Raw genomic sequence first — 15,294 nt, forward strand, 5'->3', positions numbered from 1 at the left:
TTATAATTTAAATAAAATTTAAAAATTTTTATTTTGGTACTGGGGATCGAATTCGGGTCCTTGTGCTTGTAAGGCACGTGGTAGAACCACAGAGCTAAATCCCCAGCCCTTTATTTTTATTTTTGAAACAATGCTCCCTATATAGTTTAGGCTGTCATTAAACTCACTGTATAGCCAAGGCTGGCCTTAAACTCATGGGATCCTCCTGCCTCAGCCTCCTGAATGGGTGGGGGATTACAGGCATACACAATCATGCCCCGCCAGGTAATTCTGGTTTTTTGGTTTTGTTTTGTTTTATTTTCGGTACTGGGGATCAAACTCAGGACCTTGCACATGTAAGGCGCAGGCGGTAGAACCACTGAGCTAAATCTCCAGCCTCATAATTCTGTTTTAATGTGGAGTAGAAAATGCAGAGCTACTTGCATTGAAGTTTAGTTTGATCCTGCTAAGAGAATGAACTGACAGTTTGCAGAGTGGGAGATATGGTAGTTCCAACAATAACTAGTAGGTAGACTATACAAAGAACACGAAAGATAATAACAAAACCACAACACAATTAGAAAACATACAAAAATATGAATAGACAGTTCATCAAAGATAAAACAGATGTCAGAGCAGTACATAGAAAAATATTCAACACTGCAGAGTGTCGCGCGCCGCTTGCCAGCAAGGAGACACGCAACAGTTAGGATCCTTCTGAGGACTTTATTGAAGTTGAGGAGAAGGCACTCGATAGGGGAAGTACAACAACTAATATAGTCTATTACAGCAACGGAGCTATTCATGATAGGTTAAACAGGCTACACATGACTTATGCTTCTCTAACCACAAAGGCATGATCAGCTCGTGATCAATACTTATTTGGCATAGCTCAATACATGATATAGCGCATGCAATTTTGCAACAAACAAAAGAAAAGGAACTATACTCAGAAGAAAAGGAACTATACTCTAATACAGAACAAAGAGAGGCAAGACAAACTCCATTTTATATCAGGGACATTATTCAGCAGGCTTTCATGCTCTCCACAGCAGAGCTCTTAGGAACATTCAAATCAAAACCACAATGAGTGCGGTTACTTATCAGAATAACTAAAAGAAGAGACACTAACAACTGCAAATGCTTACAAGACATCCAAACATGGTCCAAGAGCACATCAAGTGATATGGACATTTCAGAAAATATTTTGAGAGTTTCTTGAATTATCACATGCAGCCACACCACCTAGAAGTGACAGTCTGCATGTCTAGCCCAGGGAAATGAACACACGCTTACAAAAGACCTCTCAACACTGTCTCCTGGCAGTGTCATCTATAATAAACCAAACTGAAAACAACTTGAATGCGTCAGCAGGAGAATGGTTAAACTCAGGTAAACCCAGAACATGGAATCTCAGCAACAAAAATGTACAAGTTAGTGGTAAAAGAATAAACTGACAATCTCCAGAGAAGTCTGTTGAGTGAAAAAAATAAACACCCCCAACCCACCAATATTAAAAATCGACATAGTATAAAATCCTGAAATACAATATTTTTTTGTTTTGTTTTTGGTTCCAGGAATTGAACTCGGGACCTTGAGCTTGCAAGGCAGGTGGCGGAACCACTGAGTTAAATCCCTGGCTCTTTTTTTTTTTTTTTTTTTTTTGAGGCAGGGTCTCACTATGTAGTTGAGACTGACCTGGAAATCACTATGTAGCCCAGGCTGCTCTTGAACTCACAGCGATCCTCCTGCCTCAGCCTCCTGAGTGCTGGGATTACAGGTGTGAGCCACCATGCCCGGCTCCTGGCTCTTTTTTAAAAACAAATCTTTTGCTATGGTGCCCAGGCTGTCCCCAAACTCATGGGCTTCTGGGACCGTCCTACGTTGGCTTCCTGAGTAGCTGGGACTACAGTAATGTGTCACTGCCCACAGCCAGGATGATGCCCTTGGAATGACAGAACTGTAGAGCCGGAGAAGGGACCGCAGAGGTTAGGGTGAGGAGGGAAGGAAGGCGGGCTAGAGGAGGGCAACATACCCCTGTGACAGAAATGCTGTATCGTGGACTACATGAACGTCACCATCCTGGCCGTGATATTGTACTTGCTCTCCCAATGGTAACTGGGAGAAATTGGGCAAAATGAATGGAAATTGCTTTGTGTATTTTTTATTTGCTTTTCGATATTTGTGTTTTTCTTTACTATGCTGTACATCATTTCTTAGATATGAATCTATGACTCAATGGCCTAGCTTAAAAAACTGAGTTTGAAAAGGAATGTCATTAAAAAAACATTTTGTATGCCAAGGAAATGCCTACCAAATTGGAACTATAAGTCAGTATTTCTGATACTGCTTCACATATACCATGTTTTTTGTTTTCTGGTAGCTGGAATCAAACTCAGGACCTTGTGGTTGTGAGGGAGACATGGTGCCACTGAGCTAAATCCCTAAATCCCCAGCCCCTCACATATACCATGTAGTTAAACTCTGGGAAACTTTCTGCTTGCTCTCAGAGACAACTTAATTTCGTTCCTATGCTCCCCTTACTTACCTTAGAAACTGGGTAACTGCTATTTCTCTGCTCAGCATCACAGTGGTAGGATGATTTGGGTAATGTCAAATAGCTTATAGAAATTACTAACAGATGGAAAAACCAAACAATGGCATAAACTCGACTAAGCAATTTTAAGCCCAACAATTGCGGAGGCAACTTCTGTAGCAGTTTTTACCATGAAGTGCTTTGTAGGCTCATAAAAAATAAAATACCCTATGAGCTGGCACACCCAATGGAGAATATTCTTCAGTTTGCTTCTCAGCCCACTAGAATGCCATCACCCCCACAAAACGTATTTCTCCATGGCAAAACTTTTGTTTTTTTTTTTTTTTTGAGTCAGGGTCTCACTATGTAGTTGTGACTGACCTGGAACTCACTATGTAGCCCAGGCTGGTCTTGAACTCATAGCGATCCTCCTGCCTCAGCCTCCCGAGTGCTGGGATTACAGGCATGTGCCACCACACCCGGAAAAAAAAAAATATATATATTTTTTGGTACGGGGGATTGAACTCAGGTCCTTGTACTTGCAAGGCAGGCCACCAAACCGCTGAGCTAAATCCTCGGGCCCCTAAATACTATTTTTAATGCGGTTGAAATTTGAAATCAATGCTTTACCATCTTTTAATTCATATAAAAAAGCTAACATTTTGACAATTTATTTTGGATTTTTAATTAAATGTTTTTTTTCTTGTGTTTTTGAGATAGGGACTCACTATGTAGCCAAGACTAGCTTTGAACTCGCTATGGAGCCTAGGCTTACCTCGAACTCCTACCAATTCTCTTGCCTCAGTGAGTACTGGGATTATAAGCATGCACAACCATACCACCAAGCTTTCTAAAGAAAAACTTCTATAAATATTTTAACATTAAATTTACTGAGACAGCATGAAAATTACAAAAGGTGCTCAAAGTGGCCTTTAGCTTCCAGACACTTATTTTTCTTTTCCTCAAGTGTGCATACCTTTTTTTGACAGACTCTGAACAATTTCTTTGTGGTAAGGTAGAGTACTAGAAAGCTTCTGTGGGCCTAATGTAACACTCATTTTGGGGGCCAGGGATTTAGCTCAGTGGCCCTGTGCCTGCCTTGCAAGTGCAAGGTCCTGAGTTTGATCCCTGGTATTGAAAAAACAAAAACAAAACCAAAAACACACTGATTTTTTCCCACCTCAACTTTCATATTGCCTGTTTATTATACCCCTTTAAATTTAGTCTCTGCTTAGCTGGGCGTGGTGGCACATGCCTGTAATCTCAACACTCAGGAGGCTGAGGCAGGAGGATTGCTGTGAGTTCGAGACCAGCCTGAGCTACACAGTGAGTTCTAGGTCAGTCTCAATTACATAGTGACACCCTGTTTCAAAAAACAAAAAACAAAAAAACAAAAAAAACAAAACAAAATTTAGTCTCTGCTCTCTCAATCGCCCATTAGTACCTCTCCTTTATCCAGCCTCCACCACTACAGTAAACAATATGAACAGAATCTCAAAAACATGCTTGCTTAATGACAAGGAAGTTACTGAAAGATATACCACTCATGTAAGTATCCTTTTTTTTGTTTGTTTTTGTTTTTTGAGACAGGGTCTCACTATGTAGTTGAGTCTGACCTGGAACTCACTATGTAGCCCAGGCTGGTCTCGAACTCCCAGCCATCCTCCTGCCTCAGCCTCCCGAGTGCTGGGATTACAGGCGTGCGCCACCATGCCCGGCTGATCATGTAAGTATTTCTAAGTGGATTCCCACACATTTAAAAAAATTGGTTGGGTGGACACAAAAGAAGTTCTAAATAGTGGATTCATGACTGACCCACCCATCTGTGCCTATGGTTTCTCCATCCTTTCCTGCCTCCTCCAGGACACTATTCTATTAGTCAAATACTCTCTGTCCTGCATGTTTAATGTTTTACTTTATTGTAGATCCCTTTCCTTTTTGTTTACGGATATACTAATCCATCTAACATCACTTCCTTTAAACTTTACTTCCATATTACTGATGGCTGCATCAGATTGTACTGTACGGCTCCTTCCTAACAAGTCTGCCAACCTTACACAAAAATCTACCATTAAAAACAACGGGGCTGGGGATTTAGCTCAGTGGCTCCACCACCTGCCTCGAAAGCACAAGGACCACAGTTGGATCCCCAGTACCTCAAAATAACAACAACATCCTCCTCCACATAACCCTTCCTGGTACCATATGTTGCTATCATTTACTGTCACTTCCCTATTCCTATCCGAACTTATTTTTAAAAAACTCGTATTTGTTAAACTACGTTTGTCCCTTCATCATTCGACTTCCTGACATGTGGTTTCTATGTCAAGATTCCCTCTCTGTCTCTCTCTTTGGTGCCAGGGATTGAACTTGGGTCCTTGTGCTTGCGAGGCAGGTGGTGGTGGCACCACTGAGCTAAATCTCTGGTCCATCTTTTTCTCTCTCTTTTTTTTTGAGAAGGGTCTCACTGTGTAGTTCAGGCTGGGTTTGGAACTCACTACGTAGCCCAGGCTGGCCTTGAATTCACAGAGATCTTCTTGCCTCAGCGTCTCGAGTGCTGGCTTACAGGTGTGCACCACCATGCTTGGCGACTGAACTGAGTGTCTCCTGCCTATTAAGGATGTGCTGTACTACAGAGCTACACCCCTAGCCCTAATGTCAAGATTTTTAATGAAACTGCCTAAATTATGTGGAAGCAAATTCAGAGATGCTTTTCAGTTCTAATGTTACTACCTACTCTTCTGTTCACTGTCTCCTTCTTGACCCTCTTTTGGTTCTGGGGATCAAACTAGGGACCTTATCCCTGTGGGGCAGGCGGTGGAACCAGCCCTCCTTCTTGACACTCCTAATGGTCTCCGCCTGTGTGATCCAGCTCTTCCCCTTCACACTCTTTTATAACAAACACTTGCTAATACCTTACCTTTTGATCCTCAGGAGCTGATTCTGGGGACTTGAGAAGTGAAGCTCTTTCTTCATCGACCCAATTCCCCCACTCTTCTGCGGGTGCATTCCAATCAGAGCTGGGATCAGCTGAAGACAGACCATCTAAAATTTAAGTGTGATTTAATTAGTGATGTATCATTTCTGCCATAAATGAAAACTAATAATTCTTTATGGTGAATTAAGCTGCAATTTAAAACCACTGTTCTTCTGTCTCATGAGCAATCAAAAAAAACAAAAAAAAAAGATAACATGCTGGTAACAGCCTTTATCCAAATTCTGCTAGGCTTATGGCTAAAATAATTTTTAAGGTATTCTAAAAATTTAGTACTGTATTTAATCACTTAATTCCATTCTTTTCCTTTTTCAGTCTCCTGAGTTTACACTCTTTTCACTGTCCATCTTTAATGTGGCTATTCTTTTTTTTCAATAATCACATTTAAAAAACTGATCAAGGGCCGGGGATTTAGTTCAGTGGTGCCACCTGCCTCGCAAATGCAAGGTCCCGAGTTTGATCCCTGGTACCAAAAAACTTTTGGTACAAAATTAATCTTTAACAGCAGTACCAAAATTATATTCTTCAACCTGTTGTTTGACACTACTCTTCCCTCATCCTTATGAACTTTTCAAGATTAAGTTCTTCAGATTTACCAGGCCTGAGAGAATGTGTTATAACTTCTTTTAATGCTTAGTATGTACCCTTCTTGAATTTTCCAGATTAATCCTGTTATCTGATTATTTCAAAAGCATTTACATCACTTTCAGGGCTTTATACATCTTTGTCTCAAAAATAAATTTAATTCCAGATTTCCAAATCCCTTTCTTTCATCCAGGAGGCATTAAAATTTTACTTTCTTTGGGAAGCTATCACTGACTTGCCCTAAAAAGAAGAAACATTCTTTGGCTTTATCCTGGAAACAAGGGGCTGTCCAAGTGAATTCCTTTCTGACTCACACATATCTCCTGTAAGATCAGGTTTTACTGATGATGATTTGAGATGACTACGGATAGGCTTTATTTCCTTATGGTTGTCCTAACATTATTTAACTGCAAAAATCCAATCGTCTCCCATAACTATTACTATTTTTATCAAATATTAATTTTTTCAAATACACAGTCTATTTCGGAATCTCTATTCTAGTCCACTGATTTATTCTTAGGATAATGCCATACATAATTAACATACTATAGACCTAAAAGGACTCATCTTGTATTACTTTTATTATTATGGTTTCTCTTTTTTTCTCCAGGTGAACTCTTTATTATTTTTGTTTGGGGGAAGATGATATAATATATCTTCATGAAGGGTTTTGGAAGATCATATACTAATCCATGAAAATGCTCACACAGAAAAGAAAATCACAGACAAAACTATTTGCATAGCATGATCCCAAATTTATGTGAGAGCTAGGCGTGGTGGCGCACACCTGTAATCCCAGCACTCGGGAGGCTGAGGCAGGAGGATCGCTGTGAGTTCGAGACCAGCCTGGGCTACATAGTGAGTTCCAGTTCGCTCTCAACTACATAGTGAGACCCTGTCTCAAAAAACCAAAAACCAAAACAAAACAAAAACCGAAATTTATGTGAGGAAGAGACAGAAGAAAATAATACATTAATAAACAGGTACCTTAACAGTGGAATTCCAGGAATTTCATCTGTTCAACCCTTATTAAGCACTTACTATGTATTAGAATTGGAGCCGGGTAGGTTCCAGAGATAACAGAAGTCAGTAAGAGAATCCCTCCCCACATACATAGTCTATCTGTCGGGGATGGAAACAGGGAAGCATACCAGACAATTAAGAACAGAGATAGATTTCATCACAGAGGGAAAAGCAAAGAAGGGGAGCTAAAACCAGTAGAGGACAGGGAGAGACTGAAGATGAGGAGACTGGTAAGTCCAGGGGAGGACAGACAGAGTACGTGATTATAGTGCAAAATACGTTACAAAAAAGGGAGTCTTCCCTGCATTTCAAAGTCACTAGCATGAGTGGGTATCTGGAGTTAGTAGCACATAGTGTTAACACAGAGGTTAAGAGCATGGGCCTTACAGTTGTTCAACAGATGTACATTTGAATATTCCCATCACTTAGTAACAGTACGATTTCCAGGGCCAGGGATTTAGCTTCATGGCACTGAGACTGCCGCATAAAGCACAAGGTCCTAAGTTTGATCCCCCATATTGGAAAAACAAAAACAAAAAATGTGATTTTGGTCAAATTTCTGAACTCTTTTTGGTGCCAGGAATTGAAACTGGGGCTGTTGTACTGAGCTACATCACTAGCCCTTCTTAAAATTTTGAGACAGGGGCCTGGGATTTAGCTCAGTGGTTCTGCCACCTGCCCTGCAAGTGCAAGGACCTGAGTTAGATCTCTGGTACCAAAAACAAAACAAAATAAAACAAAACAAAAAATTTTGAGACACGGTCTTGCTAATTAAGTTGCCCAGGCTGGGTTTAAACTTGTGATCCTCCTTCTTCAGTCTCCTAGACTACTTGGATTACAGGTATATACCACTATGCCCAGCTAAATTCCTTAATCTTAATGGGCTACATCCCAACTTTATGCTGGGAGGATTATACAGTTCACAGCAATGCAGTACGTGCTCAATAAATGGTAATTATTGTAATTACATGAACGCCATTTCTGAGCTATTAGGACTATGTAATCAGGGACTTTATTTCTCATAACCCTGATGAATTTCTCAGCAAGACACATTTAATATGTCTTGGAAGTACAATAATGTTTACAAGTACAAAGGGATCTACTAGGTGTTTGGAACCAACTGTCATAGTGTATCAAGCACTCATTAACAATACTATTAAGGAAATCAAATGTCAGAGCTGCCATGAGTTTTGCTTAAACATTAAGAAACCCAGATTTGCGAAACTGTTGTCCATTAGCTATGTCTCTAAGACCACTTGCCAAAAAAGAAACTATCAAGCAGCAAAAAATTTAGGCAACCGAATGGACAATATTACTAGCATCTGGGCCATTTTATGAATAAATATGGTAGGAAGTGGTGATGAAGGATAAAAATTTAGTTAAGTACTTAAAACATCCATTGCTGGTTTCCATTTAGTTGCCAGCTATTTCTGTCAGAACTTAATTCAAAATTAATCACATTAGTAAAACAAAATGCTTATGTACAGTTAAATACTCTTCAGTGTTTACACAGGCGATGTTGATCAACCTCAAGTAGACTACTAATTCTGGCACTAGAAGGACAGCAGCAGGCACCAGACCCTGACCACACTCAAGGCAGTGCTCTTTCTCACTGCTTATGTGTAGGAACTCATTTCATCTTTACAACTGTGGGGGAGGAGCTAATATCTCAACAGATGAGTAAACTGAGGCAGAGAATGATCATGCAACTTGCAAATGGCCAAATGCAAGAAATCTAAGATTCAAACTCAGGTAATCCATCCTGAAACCTCATGCTCTTAACCTAACCTCACTATGCTAAAACAAATTCCTTCCTTCCTTCCTTTCTTTTTTTTGTACTGGGGATCGAACTTGGGACCTTGCGCTTGCAAGACAGGTACCAGAATCACTGAGCTAAATCCCCAGCCCAAATTCATTCATTCAGTTCTGTGGGCCAACAAAAATAAAGTCCTACTCAACACCTACTTTCTATAAGGGTTATAATAATATTAATTCTTCTGTGGTCAAGATGATAGATTAACATTCACTTTAAAAATTTAACCTTTGGGGCTAGGGAGTTAGCTCAGTGGTTCTGCCTGCCTTGCAAGCACAAGGCTCTGAGTTCAATCCTCGGTATATAAAAAAAAAAGGTCACCTTCTGCATTTTAGCATCTTGACCTTATATTCAAGAATTTGGGCATATTCAATGCCTCTGTCATTTAATGGTATCTAAATCTAAACCACAGAGAGAATATATGAGCCATATCACACTATACTGTAAATGTAAAGCTAACAACATACTCTGTAAATTAACCTCAAAAGTGAAATAACATTCTATAAACTTGTAATAATTAAATCCACTCAGTATCAAAAAAGAGCCACACTAAAATGGCAACACGGAAGATAAAATTAAGACAAAATGAGTTTAGCGTTTAAGACCACCAACAGAGACAAACTTGAGGAAGACGGCGTTCCTCAAACATATTACTTAAGTACAGAATTCTGCACTACGTTTTTAAAAATCTCTCAGTTCGCAGTTAATCATGTTTTTTTCATATTTAAAGCACCTAATACAATAAGCTAACAGTGCTCACTTTGGCAGCACATGTACTAAAAAAAAGTGAGCTACGTTGTCCAGTGGTAAAGCCTGGAGCCCTATTTGCTTGGTTTTCCACAACCTCAACCCACAGCAGCCCAAGATCTCACTGCTGCTTTCCTCAATCATTCCTATGATCTCTATAATCACTTCTTTATTCTGCTCTGCATACAGCAGACCATTCTTTGTGGAGCTTGGATTTATATGCTACTCTGTAATTTACTGAGAGTTTTTATGTTTATCTAGTACTTCACTAAAATCTTAGTTTGTTGAAAGATGTATTTGTTCCATTTTATATAGCTCAATTAATTTAGATTCCAAAATAAGTGACAAAGTCCAAGCAATATGGGATTCTGTATTTTAGATAGAGTCAGGATCAAAACTCAGACATTACCTTTTAAACCAGGACTCTAACCTCCACCTCCCCAATTTTCAGCAGCAATTGAAGGCAGTTTACAATATGGCCCTCCCAAATCGACCTTGCCAGTCTCTTCACCCTTAACCTGTAATTACTGTGCTTCAACCACTGTGGCGCAAGCTTACCGTCACAGCAGCAGCATCAAGCCTGTTCCATGGAGCGGGTAAAGAGGACGAAAGCTGGAGCCAGATTAGCAAGGTTTGAATACCACCCTTGACTATTTAATTAGCTGTATGGCTTGGGAAAAGTTAGGTAATTTTGCCTCAGTTTCTGCATCTGGAAATTGTAGGGAGAAAAAACCTATTGCATAGAATTGTTGTATTAAGTGAACCAATAACATGCAAGACTTGGACCAGTGCCTGGCACACAGTCCTGTGCTTACTTTTATCATCATTATTACTACTACTAACATGTATGTATAAAGCACTGCAAGAGGTGCTCTGTATATCAAAGAATAAGTGTACTGGGTGTGACGGTTCATGCACGTAATTCCAGACTGAGAGGTTGAAGCTGGAGAATCCTAAATTTGACCCCAGCCTGCGTAACTTAGCAGACACTGTCTTAAAATAAAGACGAATGGGAATGTGATTTAATGTGATGGTCCTGAGGTTCAATTCCCAATACCAAAAACAGAAATAGTAACAACAAAAAAACCCTACAGAAAAGTTTTTTTTTTTTTTTTTTTTTTATTGGTTTTTTGAGACAGGGTCTCACTACATAGTTGAGACTGACCTGGAACTCACTATGTAGTCCAGGCTGGTCTTGAACTCACAGCAATCCTCCTGCCTCAGCCTCCCGAGTGCTGGGATTACAGGCGTGCGCCACCATGCCCGGCAAGTTTTGTTTTGTTTTAAATGCACCAAAGAGATACATATTTTACTTATATTACATCACGAGAATATTTTCTTTTTAATTAAATTATTTCCAATTGGTACAAAAAACCCTCTAAAAATTGTACTGTTTTTTAAAAGAAAGAGCAAACTGGTGGGAAATCCCAAAGGGTTGCACAAAAGTGCTTTAAAAAAAAGAAAAGAAAGTGAAATACAATTCAAAGAACTAAATTCTGAAATTTGGAGTTATGATAGTTTATTTTTTATCTTATTTTTTTTGGTACCAGGGATTGAACTTGGGGGCTTCTGCTTGTAAGGCAGGCGGCGGCACCACTGAGCTAAATCCCCGGCTCAAGTTATGATAGTTTAAAAAAACCTCCAGATACTTTTATTTTTACATGAAAAGCTTTCTGAACATGAAAGCCATTTTCCTTTTCCTTTCCTCTTTTTAAATGATTCTTACCTTTTAATCTTCTCTACGCTCTTACTAGAAACTAAGCTAAGAAAGCAGCTTTCTGTTACCACAAAACACGCACACTTCCCAAATCCAAAGCCAGTCCTGTGTGTACTCTATCCTCTTTTTTTTGGTACAGGAAACAGAATAGACCATTTGTTAAAAAAAAAAAAAAAAAAAAAAAAAGAAATACTACAGAGTAACTATAAGACTTCATATTTAAATACTGTCTCAATCACTATGAAAATTTAGTTTTAATTCTATAGGTATTCAATACTCAGATTTCAAGTAGTACATTTGGTATTAAATTATACTACTATTAGCTTTATAAAGGTGAGAAATTAGGATTAAAACATAAGGCATGAATTCAGGGAGCTAAAAGAAAATTCTGAGAAAAATAACTGATAATTTTTAAAAGGACATACTTAACCCAGACCATTCATCATCGATATAGGGCTGATTACGGCTAACATCCCACTGATAATCAGAAGTGGTAGACTGAGAAACTGGCTCAGCAGTAGAACCTTAAATGAAAAATGAATGCAATAAAATTAAAAATGGAATTTCCTAATGTTTCATAACAATAGTTCTATACTTTGCACAAGGAGACTTTATTTTTTTATTTTTCCTAAAAGAAAAAATTTAGACATTATAAAGAGTTAAGTTAAAAAGAAAAGTAGAATTGAGGATAATTTTAGATTAAATCTGATAGTAGTCACTGATCAGAAATTTTTTGTCCCTTTACTAATCCATTAGATTTTGTCTTGTAATATATACTTCAAACTAGGTTATCTAACCAATTTCAAGAAGTCAAAATAAAGTTGTTTTATTTTCCTTCTTAGTGACAAGTAGTAAAGCACAAATGAAACGTGGTCACTGGTCATTCATTTGGGGTGTTTCAGGATAGGCCTCAATCCTTAGCACCCTCAAAGAAAGAACTAGATAATGTCTGAGTTAGCAAGAGCTTTCCTGGCCAAGAAAAGTTAAAGAAACAGACCAATGGGGGCCGGGGATTTAGCTCAGTGGTTCCGCCGCCTGCCTTGCAAGTGCAAGGTCCCAAGTTCAATCCCTGGTACAAAAAAAAAAAAAAAAAGAAAAGAAACAGACCAACGATCATCTAGAGAGGTGAGCCAGAGAACAGACACACGAGAGCTGTTAGAAGTTCAGAAAATTAAGGAACACTGAAGAACACAGAATATCCCAAGTTTTGTCTTTTTGGGGGTGTGAGGGAATAGTAGGCCCTTTAGCAATCTGATGAATGCTATGGTGGCCAAAAGTCCAGAACTTCACACAAAGTTTGCATATAGTTTTGGGGGTGTATCATGGATGCTAGGTTTGAAACTCCTTGCTCTACAGCCATGTATACATTTTGGAATATAAATGAAAGCAGTGATTGTGCACCAGGTGTATTTATATATACCCCAAACTTTTAGAATCAGAACTTTCCTACATGTCAAAAGTAGGCAGGTAACTTTGATACTCATTTTGGATACAGAGCCACTGAAACGGTTAAGAAGGGAAGACCCCTGGTTAGTACAATAGACTAACATGGAATCATTTGTTCCCCGAGAGTCCTCACTAATATATAAATTTCCACTCCATTACAGATGATCTTACTAGCATTCTACTAATACATACTCAAAACAGTTATACGTATTTATGCAAAATGTAATAACCTACAAAAGTAGTACATAGTTAGCAAATTAGCTGCTTAGAAGCACTTTTGTCACTCTGCTACTTCAGCAGCCATGTTGCTGTGTCCTCAATGTACGAAGAGAACAGCATCTGTGTTGTTCAAAGTCACCAAAGGAGGAAGCAATGAAATGGCACTTCTGGAACTGAAGGAAATGTGGTCAAGGAAACCTGGGGCAAACTGTGATCTTGGTGGCCAAATTCAACCATCCTGTTTTTGTATGGTCCACAAGTCAAGAATAGTTTCTACATTTTTAAATGGTTGGAAAAAAATCACTGCAAGCCAAATAGAACTTCCCTTTGGGGGGAAAAATCAAAAGAGTAATATTTTGGAACCAGACACAATTATGTGCTTATACATTATCTCTGGCTATTTTTCTATTACCATGGAAGAGCTGAGTAGCTGCAACAGAAACAGTACAGCCCACAAAGCTTAGATTATTTACTATTTGGCCCTTTACAGGAAAAATGTGCCAACACTTATCCTAGACTAGTCACACCAAACACTGTGGAATACAATTAGTAAACTGAGGCTGTTAATTCCAACTTGAACCAAGCACTGCAAACTAGTGCCCCCTCCATTCATGTATTGTTTGTTAAATACATGTAGCTTTTATATGATTAATGAAAGGCATACCAAGTTAAGTAATGCTGAATTGATAGTTCATTAAAAATGGTGTATATTCTAAACCAACATATTCCAAGTAGTTATTATGTGGGGGTCCTTACAACCTAAAAGGCTTGGTTATAAACACATGATGAATAAATGCAAACAGAAATAAAAACTCAAATTGCAACCAGAGATATGGCAGGAGTACACTAGTAACAGAAGAGTGTGATCCTGACCTAGAAAGAAGGCTGCCCATGAGTGCTGGTCTGTGCCAGTGCACTGCCAGTGACGTCAGGCCACAGAGACATCCTTACTCCTGTGCAGGAAGGAACTAAACCACTTGCATATAAAGACTTAGGTTTTGCCCTCCCTCGTTCCCTTTAAAGGTCTCTGCCAGTTAATTTATGGATTATTTATGCTGATAGCAGTACTTGATGCTGATTATTTTTCAAATAACAAGTGCTAAAATTAATTTAAAAAGAAAATATTTTGGTTAACTAAATGAAAGACTGTTTTCACATACCAGAAACAGCAGAGTTAAGTGTGAGAGATGCAAAAGAAGCAGAATTCTGTTCAGAGGTATTCATTCCCCTATCCACACTAGACCAAGCAGCTGTTAAAATAAAGAACGTCACTTGGAACCTTCAATTTGCAATGACACTTGAAAGACAAGTACAGACTTAAAACTATGATAACAATATTTAACCTTAGAAATTCGAATCAATACAGCAACAGCTACTATTTCCTGAATGACTCTTATGTGGCTGGGCCCCTTACACCAATCCCTACTCTATTCCATACAGCAACTCTGCTGGATAGTTGCAGGGCAGAAAACAGCTGAGCTATGACTGGAACTGCAGTCAATTTCCAAAATGCTCTTTCCACAAAAACCGAGCTACCTTATTTATCTTTAATTAAGCAACTGCTTTAGGCCAGGCATTGAGGTTGGTATTTGACATTTATTATAACTAATCCTTACAACTACTTAAACGTTAGGTGCATAAAGATTAAAAATAACTAACACAATGTCCATAAAGGCTGGAGCAGCTATTCTATTCATATGTAGTAGGTCTGCTCAGGGAGTCTATGCTCAGTGATACCATGAGACCATCTCAGTGCTTTTAAGATACTTCTTATATTTGAGTGCAGTTGTGTATGTGGTCCTATAAGATTTTACTGTCTAGCAACATCGTAGCTGTCTTAGTTTAAATATGCTCTATGATGTTAACACAACCTTAAATCATTTAATGGTACAGATTTAGAAATCATTCCTGTCGTTATGTGACATTGGACTGTATTTTAAGGGAACATATACCTCCATGTGACCAGATACGCCTCCTCTCATGAACCACTGCAAATCTAATTTGAAAGACTTCCCTCTTAATTTCAACAAAGGTGCTCATCCAGGGAGGAACTCTGATCTGCTTAATTTTATCTGCAGCAACACTAAGCAAGTACCATCTAATCTATATCCTATGAAATATTACAGATCATTTATAAGTAAATTACAAGGTATCCCAAAAGGTCACAGAACTTAACACTACTTCATAGAACCTGATCATTTCTTTTATTATGAAATGAGCTTTTAGCCCAGAAA

At 38.7% G+C, this 15,294-nt stretch overlaps 1 protein-coding gene across 4 annotated transcripts in view; it reads right to left on the bottom strand.

The window, feature by feature from the left end:
* The window catches only part of Mtdh (metadherin), a 47,695-nt gene that overhangs the window by 8,933 nt on the left and 23,468 nt on the right, over positions 1 to 15,294 (bottom strand). For 2 of the 4 annotated variants that reach the window (XM_010619580.2, XM_010619579.2), the window contains 3 exons: positions 14,221 to 14,310; positions 11,821 to 11,919; positions 5,436 to 5,560 (listed from right to left, as the gene is read on the bottom strand). In XM_010619580.2, the coding sequence (XP_010617882.1) occupies positions 5,436 to 5,560; positions 11,821 to 11,919; positions 14,221 to 14,310 (314 nt within the window). The remainder of the gene's footprint in view (positions 1 to 5,435; positions 5,561 to 11,820; positions 11,920 to 14,220; positions 14,311 to 15,294) is intronic. The other 2 variants (XM_010619581.2, XM_010619582.2) reach the window with 2 other exon arrangements.

The sequence above is a fragment of the Fukomys damarensis genome, unplaced genomic scaffold, assembly GCF_012274545.1.
Source record: "Fukomys damarensis isolate Sample0158 unplaced genomic scaffold, DMR_v1.0_HiC HiC_scaffold_5, whole genome shotgun sequence".
Classification (NCBI taxonomy): domain Eukaryota; kingdom Metazoa; phylum Chordata; class Mammalia; order Rodentia; family Bathyergidae; genus Fukomys; species Fukomys damarensis.